The 15,517-nt window shown below is 39.5% G+C and overlaps 1 protein-coding gene and 1 long non-coding RNA gene across 6 annotated transcripts in view; one reads left to right on the top strand and one right to left on the bottom strand.

Moving 5' to 3' along the window:
- The window catches only part of SSBP2 (single stranded DNA binding protein 2), a 272,660-nt gene that overhangs the window by 26,946 nt on the left and 230,197 nt on the right, over positions 1 to 15,517 (bottom strand). For all 5 annotated transcript variants that reach the window (XM_054032549.1, XM_054032551.1, XM_054032547.1 and 2 more), the window contains 2 exons: positions 10,666 to 10,714; positions 5,486 to 5,521 (listed from right to left, as the gene is read on the bottom strand). In XM_054032549.1, coding sequence (XP_053888524.1) covers positions 5,486 to 5,521; positions 10,666 to 10,714 — 85 coding nt within the window. The remainder of the gene's footprint in view (positions 1 to 5,485; positions 5,522 to 10,665; positions 10,715 to 15,517) is intronic.
- LOC128839500 (uncharacterized) lies at positions 410 to 12,595 on the top strand. The gene is made up of 4 exons (XR_008445460.1): positions 410 to 515; positions 1,318 to 1,403; positions 11,118 to 11,300; positions 12,453 to 12,595. It is a non-coding gene; the product is annotated as an uncharacterized LOC128839500 (long non-coding RNA).

Raw genomic sequence — 15,517 nt, 5'->3', positions numbered from 1 at the left:
GTTTCGCCTAGGGCACAAAATATCCTTGCACCGGCCCTGGAAGGAGCGGTTATTCATCTCGTACAGTAACTGGAGTTCTTCAAGATGTGTGTCCCTATGGGTGCTTCATGTCAGATGTGCTTGTGCCCCCCACGCCTTTGATAAAAGATTATCAGTAGTAGTGCCCGTTCAGCCTGCATATGTGCCCTACACATCCTTGTGCCCCACAGTGACAAAATATATGGCTGCACAGGCAAACTGTCCTCAGTTCCTTCGCTACCACAAAGTCCCACCAGGGCAACTCCAAAACAGAGGGGAAGGAGGGCAGGTAGTGGAGCACCCACAGGGACACACGTCTCAAAGAACTCCAGTTAATACACAAGGTGAGTAACCTTTCTTTCTTCAAGTTATATCTGAATGGGTGCTCCATTTCAGGTGACTCACAAACAGTATCCCAACAGGATGGTAGGAGCTTCAGAGGAGACTCCAATACTGAAGACAGAACTGCACTGCCAACTGCCACATCTGACCTAGAGGTATGAGCCAAAGCATTGTTCTTGGGGAAAGTATGTACTGAAGCCCTAGCTGCAGCTCTGAAAATGTCAGCAACTGGAACATCGTTGAGTAATGTCATAGACATAGACTGCGACATGGTAGAATGGGCTAACGCACTAGAAGGAGGTTAGATGTTGGCGGAGTCATAAAATGAAATAATACATCCAGAGATTCACCTTGAGAGCCTTTGGGTGGAAATAAAGGAACTTTTAGATCTGTCCTAAATCAAAACAGTCTGGGAGACTTTCAAAATGGCTTGGTCCAGTCTAGATAAAAGATCTAACACCCTTCTGACATCTAAGGAATGGAAAGTAGCTTCCTGTTTTGAAATGATGTGGTTTTGGGGGGAAACAGTAAATGAATGGTCTGGTTAAGATGAAATTCAGAGGACACTTTGGGTAGGAACTTGGGATGTGGCCATTTTAAAACCTTTTCCTTGAAAAATACTGTAAAGGGGGGGGATCTGCTATTAGAGCCCCCCATTTCCCACTCTCCATGTGGAAGTGATGCCTTCCAAGAAAGCTGTTTTCAAAGAGAAGTGGAGTAGAAAACATGTAGCTAATGGTTCAAAGGGATGTGTCATAAGGCCATTTAGGACAAGGTTTAAATCCCATACTGGGGCAGGTTCTCTAACCTATGGATAAAGACTCATCAGACCTTTAAGAAATCTTGAGGTTATGGGGTAAGCAAAAATCGAAAAAGCTTCCACTGATGAGTGAAAAGCTGTTACAGTCACCAAGTAAACCTTGAAAGAACTCATACTGATCTTTTCAATTCTAACAGGTATTCCAGAATGGTGGAAGAGAAGAACAGATAGGAAGCACTTGTTGACGGATACACCGTAGGTGAAATCTCTTCCATTTCAGAAGGTATTTCTAGTAGATGTTTTTCCGCTATTTAACAAAACCTGTTATACCGCTGTTGAGCAGGAAATCTCTAACCCCAAGAATCATCTAGCCATGCTTGAAGTCACAAAACATCCAAATTGGGGTGAAGTGTCCAACCAGCATCCCGAGTCAACAGGTGGTAATCTAGAGGAAGTCTCAGCAGCAGACAAAATGTGAATTGAATCAGATAAGGTACCAAACTTGTCTTGGTCAAGTTGGTACAGTCAAAATGATTTTGGCCTTGTCCTGCTTAATCTTGTTGAGAACTTTCAAGATCAATGGCATGGGTGGGAATACATCCCAGACACAGAATTGAGTCTTGCCCAGAGCAAAACTTCTTACACTTTACATTGGTGGCAGTAGCAAAAAGATCCACCTTTGGAAGTCCCCAGGTTAGAAATATACTCTGGAGGACTCATGAATCCAAGTCCCAGTAGTAAATGAGAAAAGCGTCTGCTTAGGTGGTTGGCAGTAACGTTTTGTATGCAGTGGAGGTAAGAAGCTGAGATGGCTATGTGGTTGGTAATGCACCAACTTCAGATCTTCACTGCTTCGGCACAGAGTAAGGGGGAACACGTCCAACCCTGACGATTGATGTAGAACATGCAGGCCACATTGTCTGTGATGATCTTAACTGATTTGGCTTTGATCAGTGGGAGAAAGTGGGAGTAAGCATTCCTGACTGCCTCAACTCCAGAATGTTGACATGTAGGTGACTCTCTTGGGAAGAAACTTGCCTTGGATGATGTGAGGACCAAGATATGCTCCCATCCCAAGAGGGATACCTGAACAGATAATGGTGGTTGGAGGAGGTTGAAAGAAGGGGATTCCCGAACAGACTTTGGATGGGTTCTTCCACAAGTGAGCAAGTGTAGAACTCAATGGGGATTAGAGACCTGAACTGTTTGTTGAGGCTGTGCTTGTTTGTTGTGTAGACAGTGGAGATAGGATGTGACATGCTAGCTCACAAAGATGCATGCCGCCATATGGCCCAATAGCTGAAGACAATTCCTTGCCGAAGTTTGAGGACTTAACTGAATCTTTGCAATAAGAGTCTGCAGAACCACAAACCTGTCCACAGGTAGGTAAGCCCTGGCTATCATGGCATCTGGAAAGGCTCCTATGAAATCTATCTGTTGAACCAGGATCAAAATGGACTTTACTAGATTGATCTGGATACCACAGGTGTGAAACAAGGAGCATGTCATCTGTAGTGTTGATAGGACCTCCTGATCAGATAGGCTCCGGAGTAACCACTCATTGAGATAAGAGAAGACAACAATGTCTAGAGGACACTGGCGAGTGGCTCTGACTTTCATCACCTTTGAGAATACCCTTGGGGCAGAGGAGAGGCTGAAAGTATATTGAAAGTGTTTGTGATTGACTATAAATTGAAGAAACCTCTTGTGAGAAAGTGAATCACAATATGGAAATACATGTCTTGAAGATAGCGTGTCACAAACCAATCCCCGGAATCTAGAAAGGGAATATATACTGCTTTTCTGCAAGGGTCACCATCTTGAATTTCTGTTGTTTCATGTTGTTGTTGAAATGTCTAAAATGTAATTTGGTTTCCATCCCCCAGTCTTTTTGGGGACCAGAAATTACTTGGAATAGAATCCTTTTCCCTGGTGCTGAAGTGAAACTGGTTCTATGGCCCCTAAACGTAGGAGAGAGGCAACCTTCTGATTCAGCAACTGATCGTCAGATGGGTCCCTGAAAAGGAACGGGGTGGGAGGGACAGATGGAGGTGAAATGGATGGAATAGTCAGATGTTACAAGCTTCAAAATCCATTTGTTGGATGTTATTCTCTCACAGGCGCCTTGAAAATGGGAGAGGCAGAATCCAATGGCAGGGAAGAGGGTTGGTTAGTGCAGCAATAGATTTGTGTGAAATGGGTGGTTTAGACTCTTGACCAAGCCATCAAAACTGACACTTGGACAATGCTGGTGGCTGCAATGTAGTGCTTGTAGTAGATGTTTTCTTCTTTGAATACCTCGGTGTCAGCTTGTGGTTCAGGAGGTCTACAGAAACTAGAAAAATGAGCTGGGCATGACCTCTGCACTGTTTGAGACCTGCTATATTTTTCTTATTTGCAGGAGTATAGATCTCTTCTGGTCTTTATTTTATGGGGTAGTTTTTGTGTTGTGTTGCCTCCTGCACTCATTAATTGCATCCACAACCAAGGAATTCAGTGAGGGAGGTGAAAATAAAAATTCTGAATTCTCCTCTGGGACATGCATTTCTTGTCAGCACATTTGCAAGTTGGGGGTGCCACAGCTGGAGTCTGCCAGATGGTCCTGTCTGACTCCAAAAAGCCTCATTAACTGGGAGTGGCATGCGTGACTAAGCTGAAAAGTGTAAAATGTTCAGGAGTTTATCATGGGGGCCCTGGACTTCTTCACAAGAATTCTGAAGCCTATCCACAATTCACTTCTTCAAGTCCTGGAATTGTATAATGTCATGTGCTATGGAAGGTGGTGGAGGCATTACAGCCTCATCTAATAATGACAGCCCGCCTTTACACTTCTTGTTCTTCAAGTGGAGGAGGAAGTGAAGGTAAGGAAGAGCAAGAGTTTCTATGCTCACTGCAGAGTGAACTTCTCCCTTCCCCCGTCAGAAGTTGTTGACAGTACAGGGCCCATGGAGCCCAATAAGGCCACTGAGATGGACCATAAGACATAGGAGGAAGAGTTAGCCACTGTTGGTCACCTCAGGTGGCTGGAGGTCGAGGTCGCCTCTCCTCCCTCTCTCCACATGTGGAGAAGAATAATGTCCCATTCAATAAACAGGAGATTCCTGAACACAGAGTTACGAGTCAGAGTGAGAATATCCCTTCAATATATTCCATGGACTGACTTCTCCCTGGATGGCAGAAGTCAGGGAATCGGGAAGGTCTTGATGAGAAAAGTGCCTTCAGTGACCCAGAGGATATAGGTACTGAAGGATGTGCAGAAGCAGACAGTAGGGAAGACTCTGGTTCATTAGGTACAAAGATGTCTCTTGAGTACCAGAACTCCTGTGGTACCACAGGAATGATGGAGGTTGGTATCAGTACCAAGGTGGGTATCTGGCTAGTATGTGCCATAAGGTGAGCCTACACAAACATTTATTCAGGAGATGCAGACCAGGGTATCGAAGCAGGTACTGAGTGCATCATAGAGCCAGATGGTGTTGATCTCTTCATCGTAGAATGTCTGCTAATATGGCTGTGACGTGTAACAGAGAAGGTCTTCAGTTCTGGGTCTTGTTTGGAAGAGGCATGGCTTTTAGAAGCCTTAGACACCTTTATGATACAGGACACACTTGGAGCCCCAGTAACACCCATTTTGGGGTCTAAGGTCTACAGGGACTGAGACGTCTTTAAGGGAGATCTAATGGTCATGCTCCTCTTGATGGTACTTGTCAGCTTTGAGTGCAAGGCTATCAGTCCTACAGTTGTAGACCTCTCATCCCCCAAAGCTTTCGGTGACTAGGACCTTGAGGAGTATGAGATAGTGGTTGTTTTATCCCTTGTAGCTCTCAGTGATCAGGACCCAGCAGCTGACAGGGTAGCACTCAGGTAGTTGTTGAAAAAAGGAGTTTTCAGGCCTTCAGGAGGTAATTAAAAGCAACAGAGAGTAAAAATGTCCCATAAAACATTAGCTGTGAGTGTCTTTTTAAGTGGTGTGCTATATATCTTTTGGGAGGTTTAAGCTTTTCTAGTTCTTCCAATGAATTTTTTTCTCCAGAGCTTCAAAAATTCAAGCACATTATGGTGTCACCAAGAAAAGGCTGTTTTTTCTCCTTTAGTATTGAAGTATTGAAGTATTGCATTGGTTACAGAAACATATGCTGAAGTAAACCACAGCACTCAAGGCAATTTTGACCAGACTGATAACTGTTCTAGTAATGAACACCAACATATGTGCAGTAGATGGCAGACAAAACAACTAAACACAGATCAGATGTTCACTTCTCAACCAATACACAAGGGTTCTTCTTAACATCTGGACAACTATTTCTGTGCCTAAATAACATGTAACATCAATTCTAATGAGCAAACACACACAAGGGTACTTACTACATAATTCCCAGGAGATGCTGAAGAGTATGGTATCTAGAATGCAAAACAAAATAATATATTTATTTTCCATTAAGATGGAGAAATGCAGTCCATACCAAAATTTATTGAGGATCTTATTTTGAAGCACATTTTTAAAATTAATTTTTAGAGAAGAGGCAGAGGATAGGGAGCAAATACTGATGTTAAACATAATGCTGTCTAGGAAACATCTCACTGTAAGGTTACTCTATAGTAAAAAGTGCAGTACAGAGTCACAGTCAAAGAGAATTACTGTAAATAAAAGATACTTAATATTCAAGTTTAAGATTGCTGTGTCCCAACTCCTACATAGTAATATATTTGTTGTGTCTTGCACTGAAAATAATCAGGTTGCTTTCAAGACGTTAGTGGCTTCTTAGGCTCTAGTCCTACAAAACACTTAAGCATGTGTGTAACTCTGCTCACCTGAGTAACCCTACAGAAGTCAATAGGACTAAGGAATACACATGCTTGAGTGTCTGCAAGATCAGGGTCTTAATCACTAGCTCCTTTAGATCCACTCTATGATGTGTGAATGCTGAGAAGTCATTGTTACTTTTTAAAAAGGCAGACTGCAAGCTGTGGTACAAGTTATGCTACTTGCACCTACCAATATTGGCTTCAGGCTTTATCTGCAGGAACCACAATAATCCAATATAAAGATCCATTAACTTGTGGCAAAAGGTTAGTAGTGAGGTTATATGAGTATTAGCCCAATTCAGGACAGCATTAAGCATGTGCTTAACTTTAAGTCAATGGGACTCAAGCAAGGGAACAGTGATGGACTTAAACATGTGATTAAGTCTTTAACTGAATCAAGGGCCACAAGATGACACACTCTTTGATCTCAAGGGACACTGATGGTATTCTTTCTGCATGCTTGAGGAAAGAACTTTCTTTTTAAAGAGTCTGTGTCCCAATTGAACATTAAATTCAATTTGTGGAGATTCGTTACAGAGGTACCTGGAGAACTCCAGCTGCTGGTAAGTAATATAGTTTTCCTCTTCATAAAATAACTTCTATAGATCTTCTCTATAGGATATTGGAGAGTAACAGCTCAAGAAGTTGAGCTGAGAATTAAGAAACTGGAAAATCACTTTGCCAAAAGAAGTTTCTTATCTGACTGCAGATGACAGATAATATTTTATAAATGTATCTAAGGCAGGAGTTCTCAAACATTTTCATAGTCTTGGCCACATCTTTCCCACTCACGATTCAGCTGGCCACTGAAAAACACCCCACTATTAAATGGAAAAAATGTTATTTTAAACCCATTGCATTTATCCTCAGAAGCCACAAACACTGTGATGTTCTGAAACTCTCACACATTGAAGATGTGAACTGCCTCTTGGCATCTAATCTGTGAAGGATGGACTTGCTTCAGAATGTATGAGAAATTGAAAAAAAAAAAAAAAGATAGACTTAATTTTATGGGAATCATTATAGAATATTAGAAGCGAGAGATGCAAAAATCTATTATGCACCTTCCTGTCCATCTCCCAATCAAAGCAGAATTAATCCTCGTAGTACAATTTCTAGTGTTAGTCCAATCTAGCTTTTAAAATCCCAAGTAAAAGGTCTACCAGCACTTACTTTGGGAGATTTCCACTTTCTAATATGTCTTACTGTCTGAAATCTATACATTATTATGCTGGCATAAAATAGCCGGAGTGCACTATACTCCAGCAATTCCACCCCGTTCCCTTCCTTGCCTACACTGGCCATCTCCATATAAATCTTCTATGCAAAGGGCAGGAAGGAATAGCATAGACCCAGCTGAATTTTGGAGGTTTTTAGCTTGGCTGCTCCAAGGAAGGCGCTGGAAATTATTTCTACCCAGGCCGGCAAAACACCTAGGGCCAGACTTGAGGCTGACTATAGGGTCAGAGAAGAATAGATAATGAGGTAGCGGTTCTAAAACTGTGGGTCGGGACCCCAAAGTTGGTCGCAACCCCATTTTATTGGGGTCACCAGGGCCAGCACTAGACTTGCTGGGACCCAGGGCTGAAGCTGAAGCCTGAGCTCCACCCACACCTGGGGTGGTGGGGCTTGGGCTCTGGCCCCCTCTCCCACCACCTGGGCCAGCGGGGCTTGGGCTTTTACCCACCCCGCCCCCTCCTCCCTGGGGGCCATGTAGTAATTTTGTTGTCAGAAGGGGGTTGCGGTGCAATGAAGTTTGAGAACCCCTGATTGTAGTGCAAAAGGTATTGGCCTAAGTAAGCCTAAAGAGATTTGTGTTCAATTCCTAGCTCAGCCAAAGACTTCCCGTGTGACCTTGGGTAAATCAGTTAATCTACTCTGTGTGTCAGTTCCCCATCTGTACAATGGGGATGGTTCTTCTCTACATCACAGGGATGTTGTGAGGATAAAAATTCTTTAATATAACTGAGGTATTCAGTTACCACAGTAACAAAGGCTATAAGTACAAAGACAGCTCAGCCTCTCACTATGTCAGGTGTGTTCTGCAAGGACCCCCTTCATGTCACTGGAATAGCACAGAGGGGCCACATCTTAAAAGAGAGTTTAGATCAAGATCTATGTTCTGGGGAGCTTACAATCTAAACAGACATTGAGTTGACAAACATGGGGAATCAGACGCAACAGTGGCAAACAACTGAGCAAGTGGCAATGTTCAACATGCATCTTGTTCTATATTTGTTTCCCCTCCTCCTCCTCTCTCAGACTCCCTGAACCTCTCCTTTAACATCAGTTCATTGGGAGGCGAAGAGGAGATATGCATTATGGCAGCTCTTTTAAAACAACTCTTCCCCTGCTCCCCATCTCTAACAATTAAAAATCTATTAACAAATCTGAATAAACATAATGGTTAAGAGAGAAGGTCCCTGACTTCACAACAAGCTCAGCTGTGGAATTGCCATGAGCCTCATGTATGGGGAAATGCCTTGTTTCTATTTAGTATATTTTTCAAAAACGTATATAGCAAGCAAGTCTTTCCACTTCTCTTAATTCTTTTTTTTTTTTGGGTGGGGGAGGAGGGGCACGTTTTTCTGGTAGGTATGTTTTAAATGGAAAGACCTATGGAGCTACATATATAAGGTTAACAGCTAAACTATTTGATGAAATATAGAGCAGGTGACATAAACTCATTTAAAACAATCACTGATATAACTTTTATAAAATCAGCATATACTGTAGGCTTAAGGCAAACCATAATCTGAACTACTTAAACTGTATTCTCTTATTTTGTATGCTCTGAAACCCCCTTTTTCCTGCTTATGAAAGAAAATGTCAACAAATCTTAATTAAAGATTAGTAACTAAAATATGCATAGGGCATGTCCTAGATGTGTACTTTCATGTAAGATTACAATAGTTTCAAAGGACTAATTTCTGTTTAGTGGGTTTTAAAATTCTGCCTAAATACTGTAACTATTTCCCTGATTTCATTCTAATCAGGTAGATAATGCATATTTTAAGTCAATGCCAAAGATCACAATTCAGGAAAATATCCATATTCAAGAGAGCACTTGTGCATGTGCTTAAATTCCAATGACTTGCTTATGTACTTAAGTGTTTTCATGAATCAGGGTCTATATCTGGTCTCTTGCATGTACTTGCATATTGAATTTAATAAACATAAAATTCCATGGCAGAATAATCTTCTCTACCTTATTTAAAAACAATCAAGACATCTAAAACAAAAAAAGAATATTAAGGCTGTCACACTAAAAGCTGGGAAAATGCAAGTTAAGGCCTACATTTACCTATTTGTAACTCAGTCATGCAACATTGAGCTCTCTTTCTTTTTGTACATTATTATTATGAAAAACTGCCAGCCTCAGTTCACACTGTCATAGATTTTGTGTACTTTTTATTTTGAGTGTATGTATAAGATTTAATATTAGCATATCATGATCCACATTCCACAAAGTTAATATTACTGTAAATTGAGCTGTACCTCTGAATTATATGACAGGTAAGCATAACCCAGAGAGAGAGAAAATATGTAGGGGGAGATTTTCAAATAAAGAAGAGGGAGTTAAGCACTCAGTGCTCAATAAAAGTTGGGCACCTAACTCCCCTGTGACTTTGATAATCTACCCCTTTTAAAATTTATTTTAAACATTTATTGCATTACATATACAATAATCAGCAAACACCACTAAAGTCAAAATGAGGAAATAGTTTACCCAAATATACAGCCAATCTGAACCCAAAGATCTGGCACAATGGCAAACCATACAGAAGCCATTCTATCAAACTACAAGGATCAATTCCTACATAGAAAAGGAATACACAAGAGGATAGCAAATACAAACCAAAACAAAAAAACATAGGAAACACTCCTCTTCCGATCCACCAATAAATAAATAAATAAATAAATAAATAAATATTTCCCAGTCAAGGATAAACTTGATATACCATGTCCTAGGGACAGCCAGAAATAGAGTCTAGTAACAGCAGATCCACCCTAGCCTACTGTAAATGCAAAGTAGGGATATATGATGATACATGTTCACTCAAGTACTTTGGGTACAGATTAGGAAGGGTTTCACTGTGCTTTCTAAAACTAATCCCTTGAACTGTGAATTACCTTCTGTAGGGTACCAGCCAGGGCAAGTCATGGAGGGTGGGCATTACCAAACTGTTCTTGTCCTAAGCAGCTATTGAACAACCTCATTTTGTAGCTGTTGCAGCCTACTAATTTGGAGAGTGTATTACTTTTCATGATGGCCAAAATTAAATTGTTCAACCTATCAAATGGATCACCTTATCAAACTGTGGTCTATGTAGAGCTGGTTGGTCAGATGGTACTGACTCCTATTCTATTTTGTTATATTGCATTAAAAAAGCTAAAAATATATTAAATACTATGCTAATGTTAATTTTTCCTTTGGGCAATTTGCTGTAGTTGCCTCAGGGCTGTTATGTGATTATGAACAGGAGAGCAGATGGTCTGCACAATCATGAGTGGGAGGAAAGGTGATCTACTAGAAGCGCTCTATTAAGATGTGGTCCATACTGTAAAAAAAGCTGGAGAACCCATGCATCAGGGTTGGAAAAAAAAAAAAAAAACAGTACAGAGGACAACAAAATATGGCATGCACTATTCTATTTGCTGAATATAGGGTTTTTTTCCATACATGGGCATATTAAGAAGGAATAACTCCTGTCCAACACACTTAAATATTTACTTACAGAATTGGCATTCGTTGGGTTTGGCCACGGTCTACCACCTCCTGGACCCCTGGAATATAAAATGACAAATGAGGGTTTAATCAAAGTTTGGTTTCTGATCAACTCTGCTACCAAGAAGCCAAACGTCAGATGCTCTATGGTGTAATTTGACCACAAACTGTTCCCAGTGTAGAATATGCTTTTTTAAAAACTGCTATCTTTTACTGGCCTCTTCTGGTAGCATCATCATTTTTCACTGCAGTAAAGTGTGATTATAAACTACAAGTATACCTTGTTATAATGTTAAACTAATACAAGTTCATCATAGCTAAACTACCACCAACATTTAAACAGTTTAGCAGATACTACAAAATTATTCTTAAAAGATTATATCTGTCACCACAAGCTCACCAGTTATATCTAGACATATCTCAGTGGCTAAATCATATATTGTGGACTTCTGTACTTTTCAGGACACCATCTGCTAGGAACTACATGACAACAACTCCTTCAGAGCTTTGATCCCAGTGGTATAGAAAGCAGTGTGGGAGATACTGGAGTTTTGCACAGATCATAGATACCTGCCAATTAGGGATCCAACCCTCCTGAGTATTCTGCAAATCCCACGACCCCAACAGCATGACTTGAAAAAAAATGTAAGTTTGTGCCCCTATATAGTTTTTTTTCCTGCACAGGTGAGAATTTGGCCCAATGTTATATAAACACAACATTTTATGGTTTAATTGAATTATTATGGTATAGTAATATTAAAAAGACAGTAAAATGTGCTATTGATAAGATTCAAGACAATCGATTCCTTATAAGGAGTATTTTTAGTTGTATTCTGGTTACTGACACCATAATACAAATTTGGAGCCAGTACTACATATGCTGTGAATGTCTACCTACAGTATAGCCCAATTCAGAAAGATACTAAAACATGTATTTAACTTTAAGCATACAAGCTGTATACAGGCTTAAATTTCTTTCTAAATTAAGACTGTAGTAAGCATTTATGTACTACGTATCTATAATACCATCTATAATTTGTTTAATAAAAATAATTATTGTTTCTCATAATTAAGCTTTAAATTTATTTGTCTCCAATACAAGAAAGTGTGTATGTGAGAATATTGTAACTTTGTTTTCACCCCAAAAAATTGAATGTGACGTAAAGAAAAATACACAGAATACACAGAATCATAGAATATTAGGGTTGAAAGAGACCTCAGGAGGTCATCTAGTCCAATCCCCTGCTCAAAGCAGGACCAACACCAACTAAATTATCCCAGCCAGGGCTTTGTCAAGCCGGGCCTTAAAAACCTGTAAGGATGGAGATTCCACCACCTCCCTAGGTAACCCATTCCAGTGTTTCACCACCCTCTTACATCTGGATCAATGTAAATACTTAAAAAGTATGAAGCAGACTAAGTGAAAGCTCATCTTGCATCGGAGAAGGTACTGGATTTTGCAAATTTACTAGAAATCATAGGAGAAACTTCTATGTAGAAAGCTACAAAAAGCACCAAGGCAGATTCTGCCCAGGAGGTATATGATTATATGGAGTAGAATATTGGTTGTTTTTTAAAATTAGCCAGCTGCAAAGTTCTTTAAAGCAATGTGAGCAGCTTCCCCATCCCCCCTTCTAATAAATGTTTATTATGGAACTCTCAACATATTCATAAAACATTACTATTAATGTACCAGTTTCACAATATAATCTTTTACATATAGAAGACTCATATGTCTAATTACAATAGCATTCTTTAGAAACACAGTCATCATTTCCATACTTTCATTTTTTACAGAACTATTGGATGTTACCTCTTTGAGGACCCCTTTAACGCTAACCCAGATGTTTCCTTCAGTGAATCAGGAGACATCAATTTTCATTGCCATCTTGAAAATAAGTCTAAATTTTTTTATTTGTACTAGTATTTGAAAAAATGTTCAATATTTCAGTTTCCTTATGTGTGACTGTATTCTATCAAAATATTGAATAATTTAAACCAAATGCCTGATTACCTATTTTTGTGTGTGTTTTAGCTTTTCTATAAAGGAAGCTTATGAGCTAAAAAGTGAATGGAAATTCTTTTTCTCTTCAGGTATATACCGAAACATTCTTAGCACCTTATAAAAAAGTCTAGTTCATACTGGCCATTAAAATAAGCTTATGAACTGTAACATTATCCCCTGAAATTTGCTATTTTGCTCCCATTTTGTATGAAAAAATACTGTCTTACAAAGACTTATCATGCCAAGTTTGGGCTTAAAGTTCTACAGATGAGATTTAGATCCCTTAGAAGTGAGTTTACAATGAAAACTCTGACATGGACACTTGCAGATTTCACTGTAATTATTTTTCTTTAAAAAGATGCATGAAACAAATCTATATCACATTTTACATACTGAAGTTTAGGCTATGTAAGCAATTATTTTTCAATGCTACATCTACTAAAAAAAATGTCCTTTGGGGTTGAAACACTGTCTATAAATTCTCAGGCTAGTTTTGTTGTTATAACAGATTACATAATATGCACTATTTTTAGCCAAAGCAACACCAGGAAAAATCTCAAAAATGATATTTGGTAGATATTTAGCATCCTACCAAGACAGTTTCCTTTTGAGTTGTACCCCTAATTGCTTACAGAGGAGACATTACACTTTAAAATGGCTGTTGGCTTTGCAGAATAGCTACTTCTTCATATTTTAATGCTGCCAGAGAGACAAACCCATTGAACTGAAAAAAAGTTTATGCCTGCATAAAAGGAAATGCAAATTAAACTATGCACCCTGCATAAGGCAATAAGGAAGCTGCCATCTTTTATGGAAATACAAGTACAGAAGATAAGGTACACAGATGTTGCTTAGCATCGTGCATTGCATAAGTTGTAAGGGATAATCTAATGGAGGAATCGCTAAAACATCTGGGTCCATTTACTGCTACTAGATGTAGATTATCCTTAGATGCTCTCTATAACTGAAACTGAATGTTAGTGTTAATATGTACAATACATCTATGCTATAATATCACAGTACAAGGACTTATATGATAAAGAAATTCATGCACAAGTGACATCAATAACTTTAAGGTTGGACCTCACACTTCATGTCCTGCAAAAGCAAAAAATACAGAGTTTAGCCTCTATTCTCCTTTTGATATGTGTACGTAACTCCATTTGATATAAGAGAAAAATTACTCACTTTGATAATATGAGAAAAATTTCTTACTGATAAATCATATTCTCTGAAGGCAAGAGATATAATAGAACTCCTTTCCAAGGTCCAGGATCCAGCATATGACAGGGATCAGAATACCCTAAAGCATAGCTTTCTAATACCAGCACTCTGGGCTAGCTTGTGCCTTTAAGGCACAGTCTGCGGTAAGGGTCGTGTGAAGCCAGAAGAACAATGACAGGTATTTTGCTCCCATTTTCAGTTGCACTAGAGCAGGGGTTGGCAACCTTTCAGAAGTGGTGTGCCGAGACTTCATTTATTCACTCTAATTTAAGGTTTCGCGTGCCAGTAATACATTTTAACATTTTTAGATATCTCTTTCTATAAGTCTATAATATAACTAAACTATTGTTGTATGTGAAGTAAATAAGGTTTTTAAAATGTTTAAGAAGCTTCATTTAAAATTAAATTAAAATGCAGAACCCCCCAGACCGGTGGCCAGGACCCAGGCAGTGTGAGTGCCACTGAAAATCAGCTTGCCATAGATTGCCTACCCCTGCACTAGAGGGAGGTTAATTACCAGCAGCCTTTAAGGAGCATAGCATATGCTTGGCTGAAGCATGGGGAGAAGGAGCTATGACTGGCTACATCATGCCTTCTTTATGTCATACAGAAGCTCCTGAGTACTTAAAGTACAGGAGCTACAATGCTGGGTAACTCTTATGTGCAAGGTGGGAAGAAAGCCACTTCTTCCCTCCCTCTTCACTGTGTGGCTGTATAACCCACACACCTCCTGGATGTGGTGTTCTGTCCCATCTAGTGGCACTGAGACCACTGAGAGAGAGAGAGAGAGATTAATGAGTCTGCTCTACTGCCTTAGTTAAGAGCCATGTGGCTTTTAGCTCATACAGTAGAAGCTCATGCACCCTAAGCTCTAGAGGTTCCAGGTTCAATCCCAACGATCGGGGTCTGACAGTGTTACAGCTAGCCATGTGTAACTGTCTCAACACAAGAAAAAGTGTGCTTGCCTATTGCTGAGCGATAGAAGTCATACTTCAAACATGATTGTTTCATTTTCCGCTAACTGGCAGGTGAGGAGCTCCTTTCTGAGATAGCAATCTGTTTGTCCGTTTTTCCTGTTTTCTGTTTAAGGTCTCATGTGTATAAATATCCTCAAAATACTTTTTTTGCTTCTATTTCTAATTTTTTGTTATTAAATAGCAACAAATTTTGTAATGAATAGTTTAGTTTTGCTTTCCTTTGTTGGAATCTCTTTCTTGAGACCCTTTCTACAATTTGTGTTGTAACTACACTTGATTTCAAATATCTAGTTATTTTATCTACATTAATTTCCAATAATTGTCCTGAGTGCAACAGAAGACATCTGTAGTAAAGTTTTATTTGCTTCAAAAATGCAAGATCTACCTGAAGATTAGAACAATATATCTAAGATGTGGTGGATCTTTCATTACTTGAAATCTTTAAATCAAGATCAGATGTCTCTCTGCAAGATGTGTTCTAACTCAGTGTTTTGCAGCCTTTTCAGGTTGGCGACACATTGTTTGCAGTAAAAAACTTTCATGATTTCCTTCCAATTTACTATAAAAGTAAGTAAAAATATATTAATGATAAGTCTTGGTGTGTGTCTTTCTGTCAGTCTGTTGAAGGGTAAGGATGTGTATGGAGAGGGGAGTGA

This window comes from Malaclemys terrapin, chromosome 6, assembly GCF_027887155.1.
Source record: "Malaclemys terrapin pileata isolate rMalTer1 chromosome 6, rMalTer1.hap1, whole genome shotgun sequence".
Lineage (NCBI taxonomy): Eukaryota > Metazoa > Chordata > Testudines > Emydidae > Malaclemys > Malaclemys terrapin.
The sequence above is the reverse complement of the archived record's forward strand: the minus strand, read 5'-3'. Positions and strand labels throughout refer to the sequence as shown.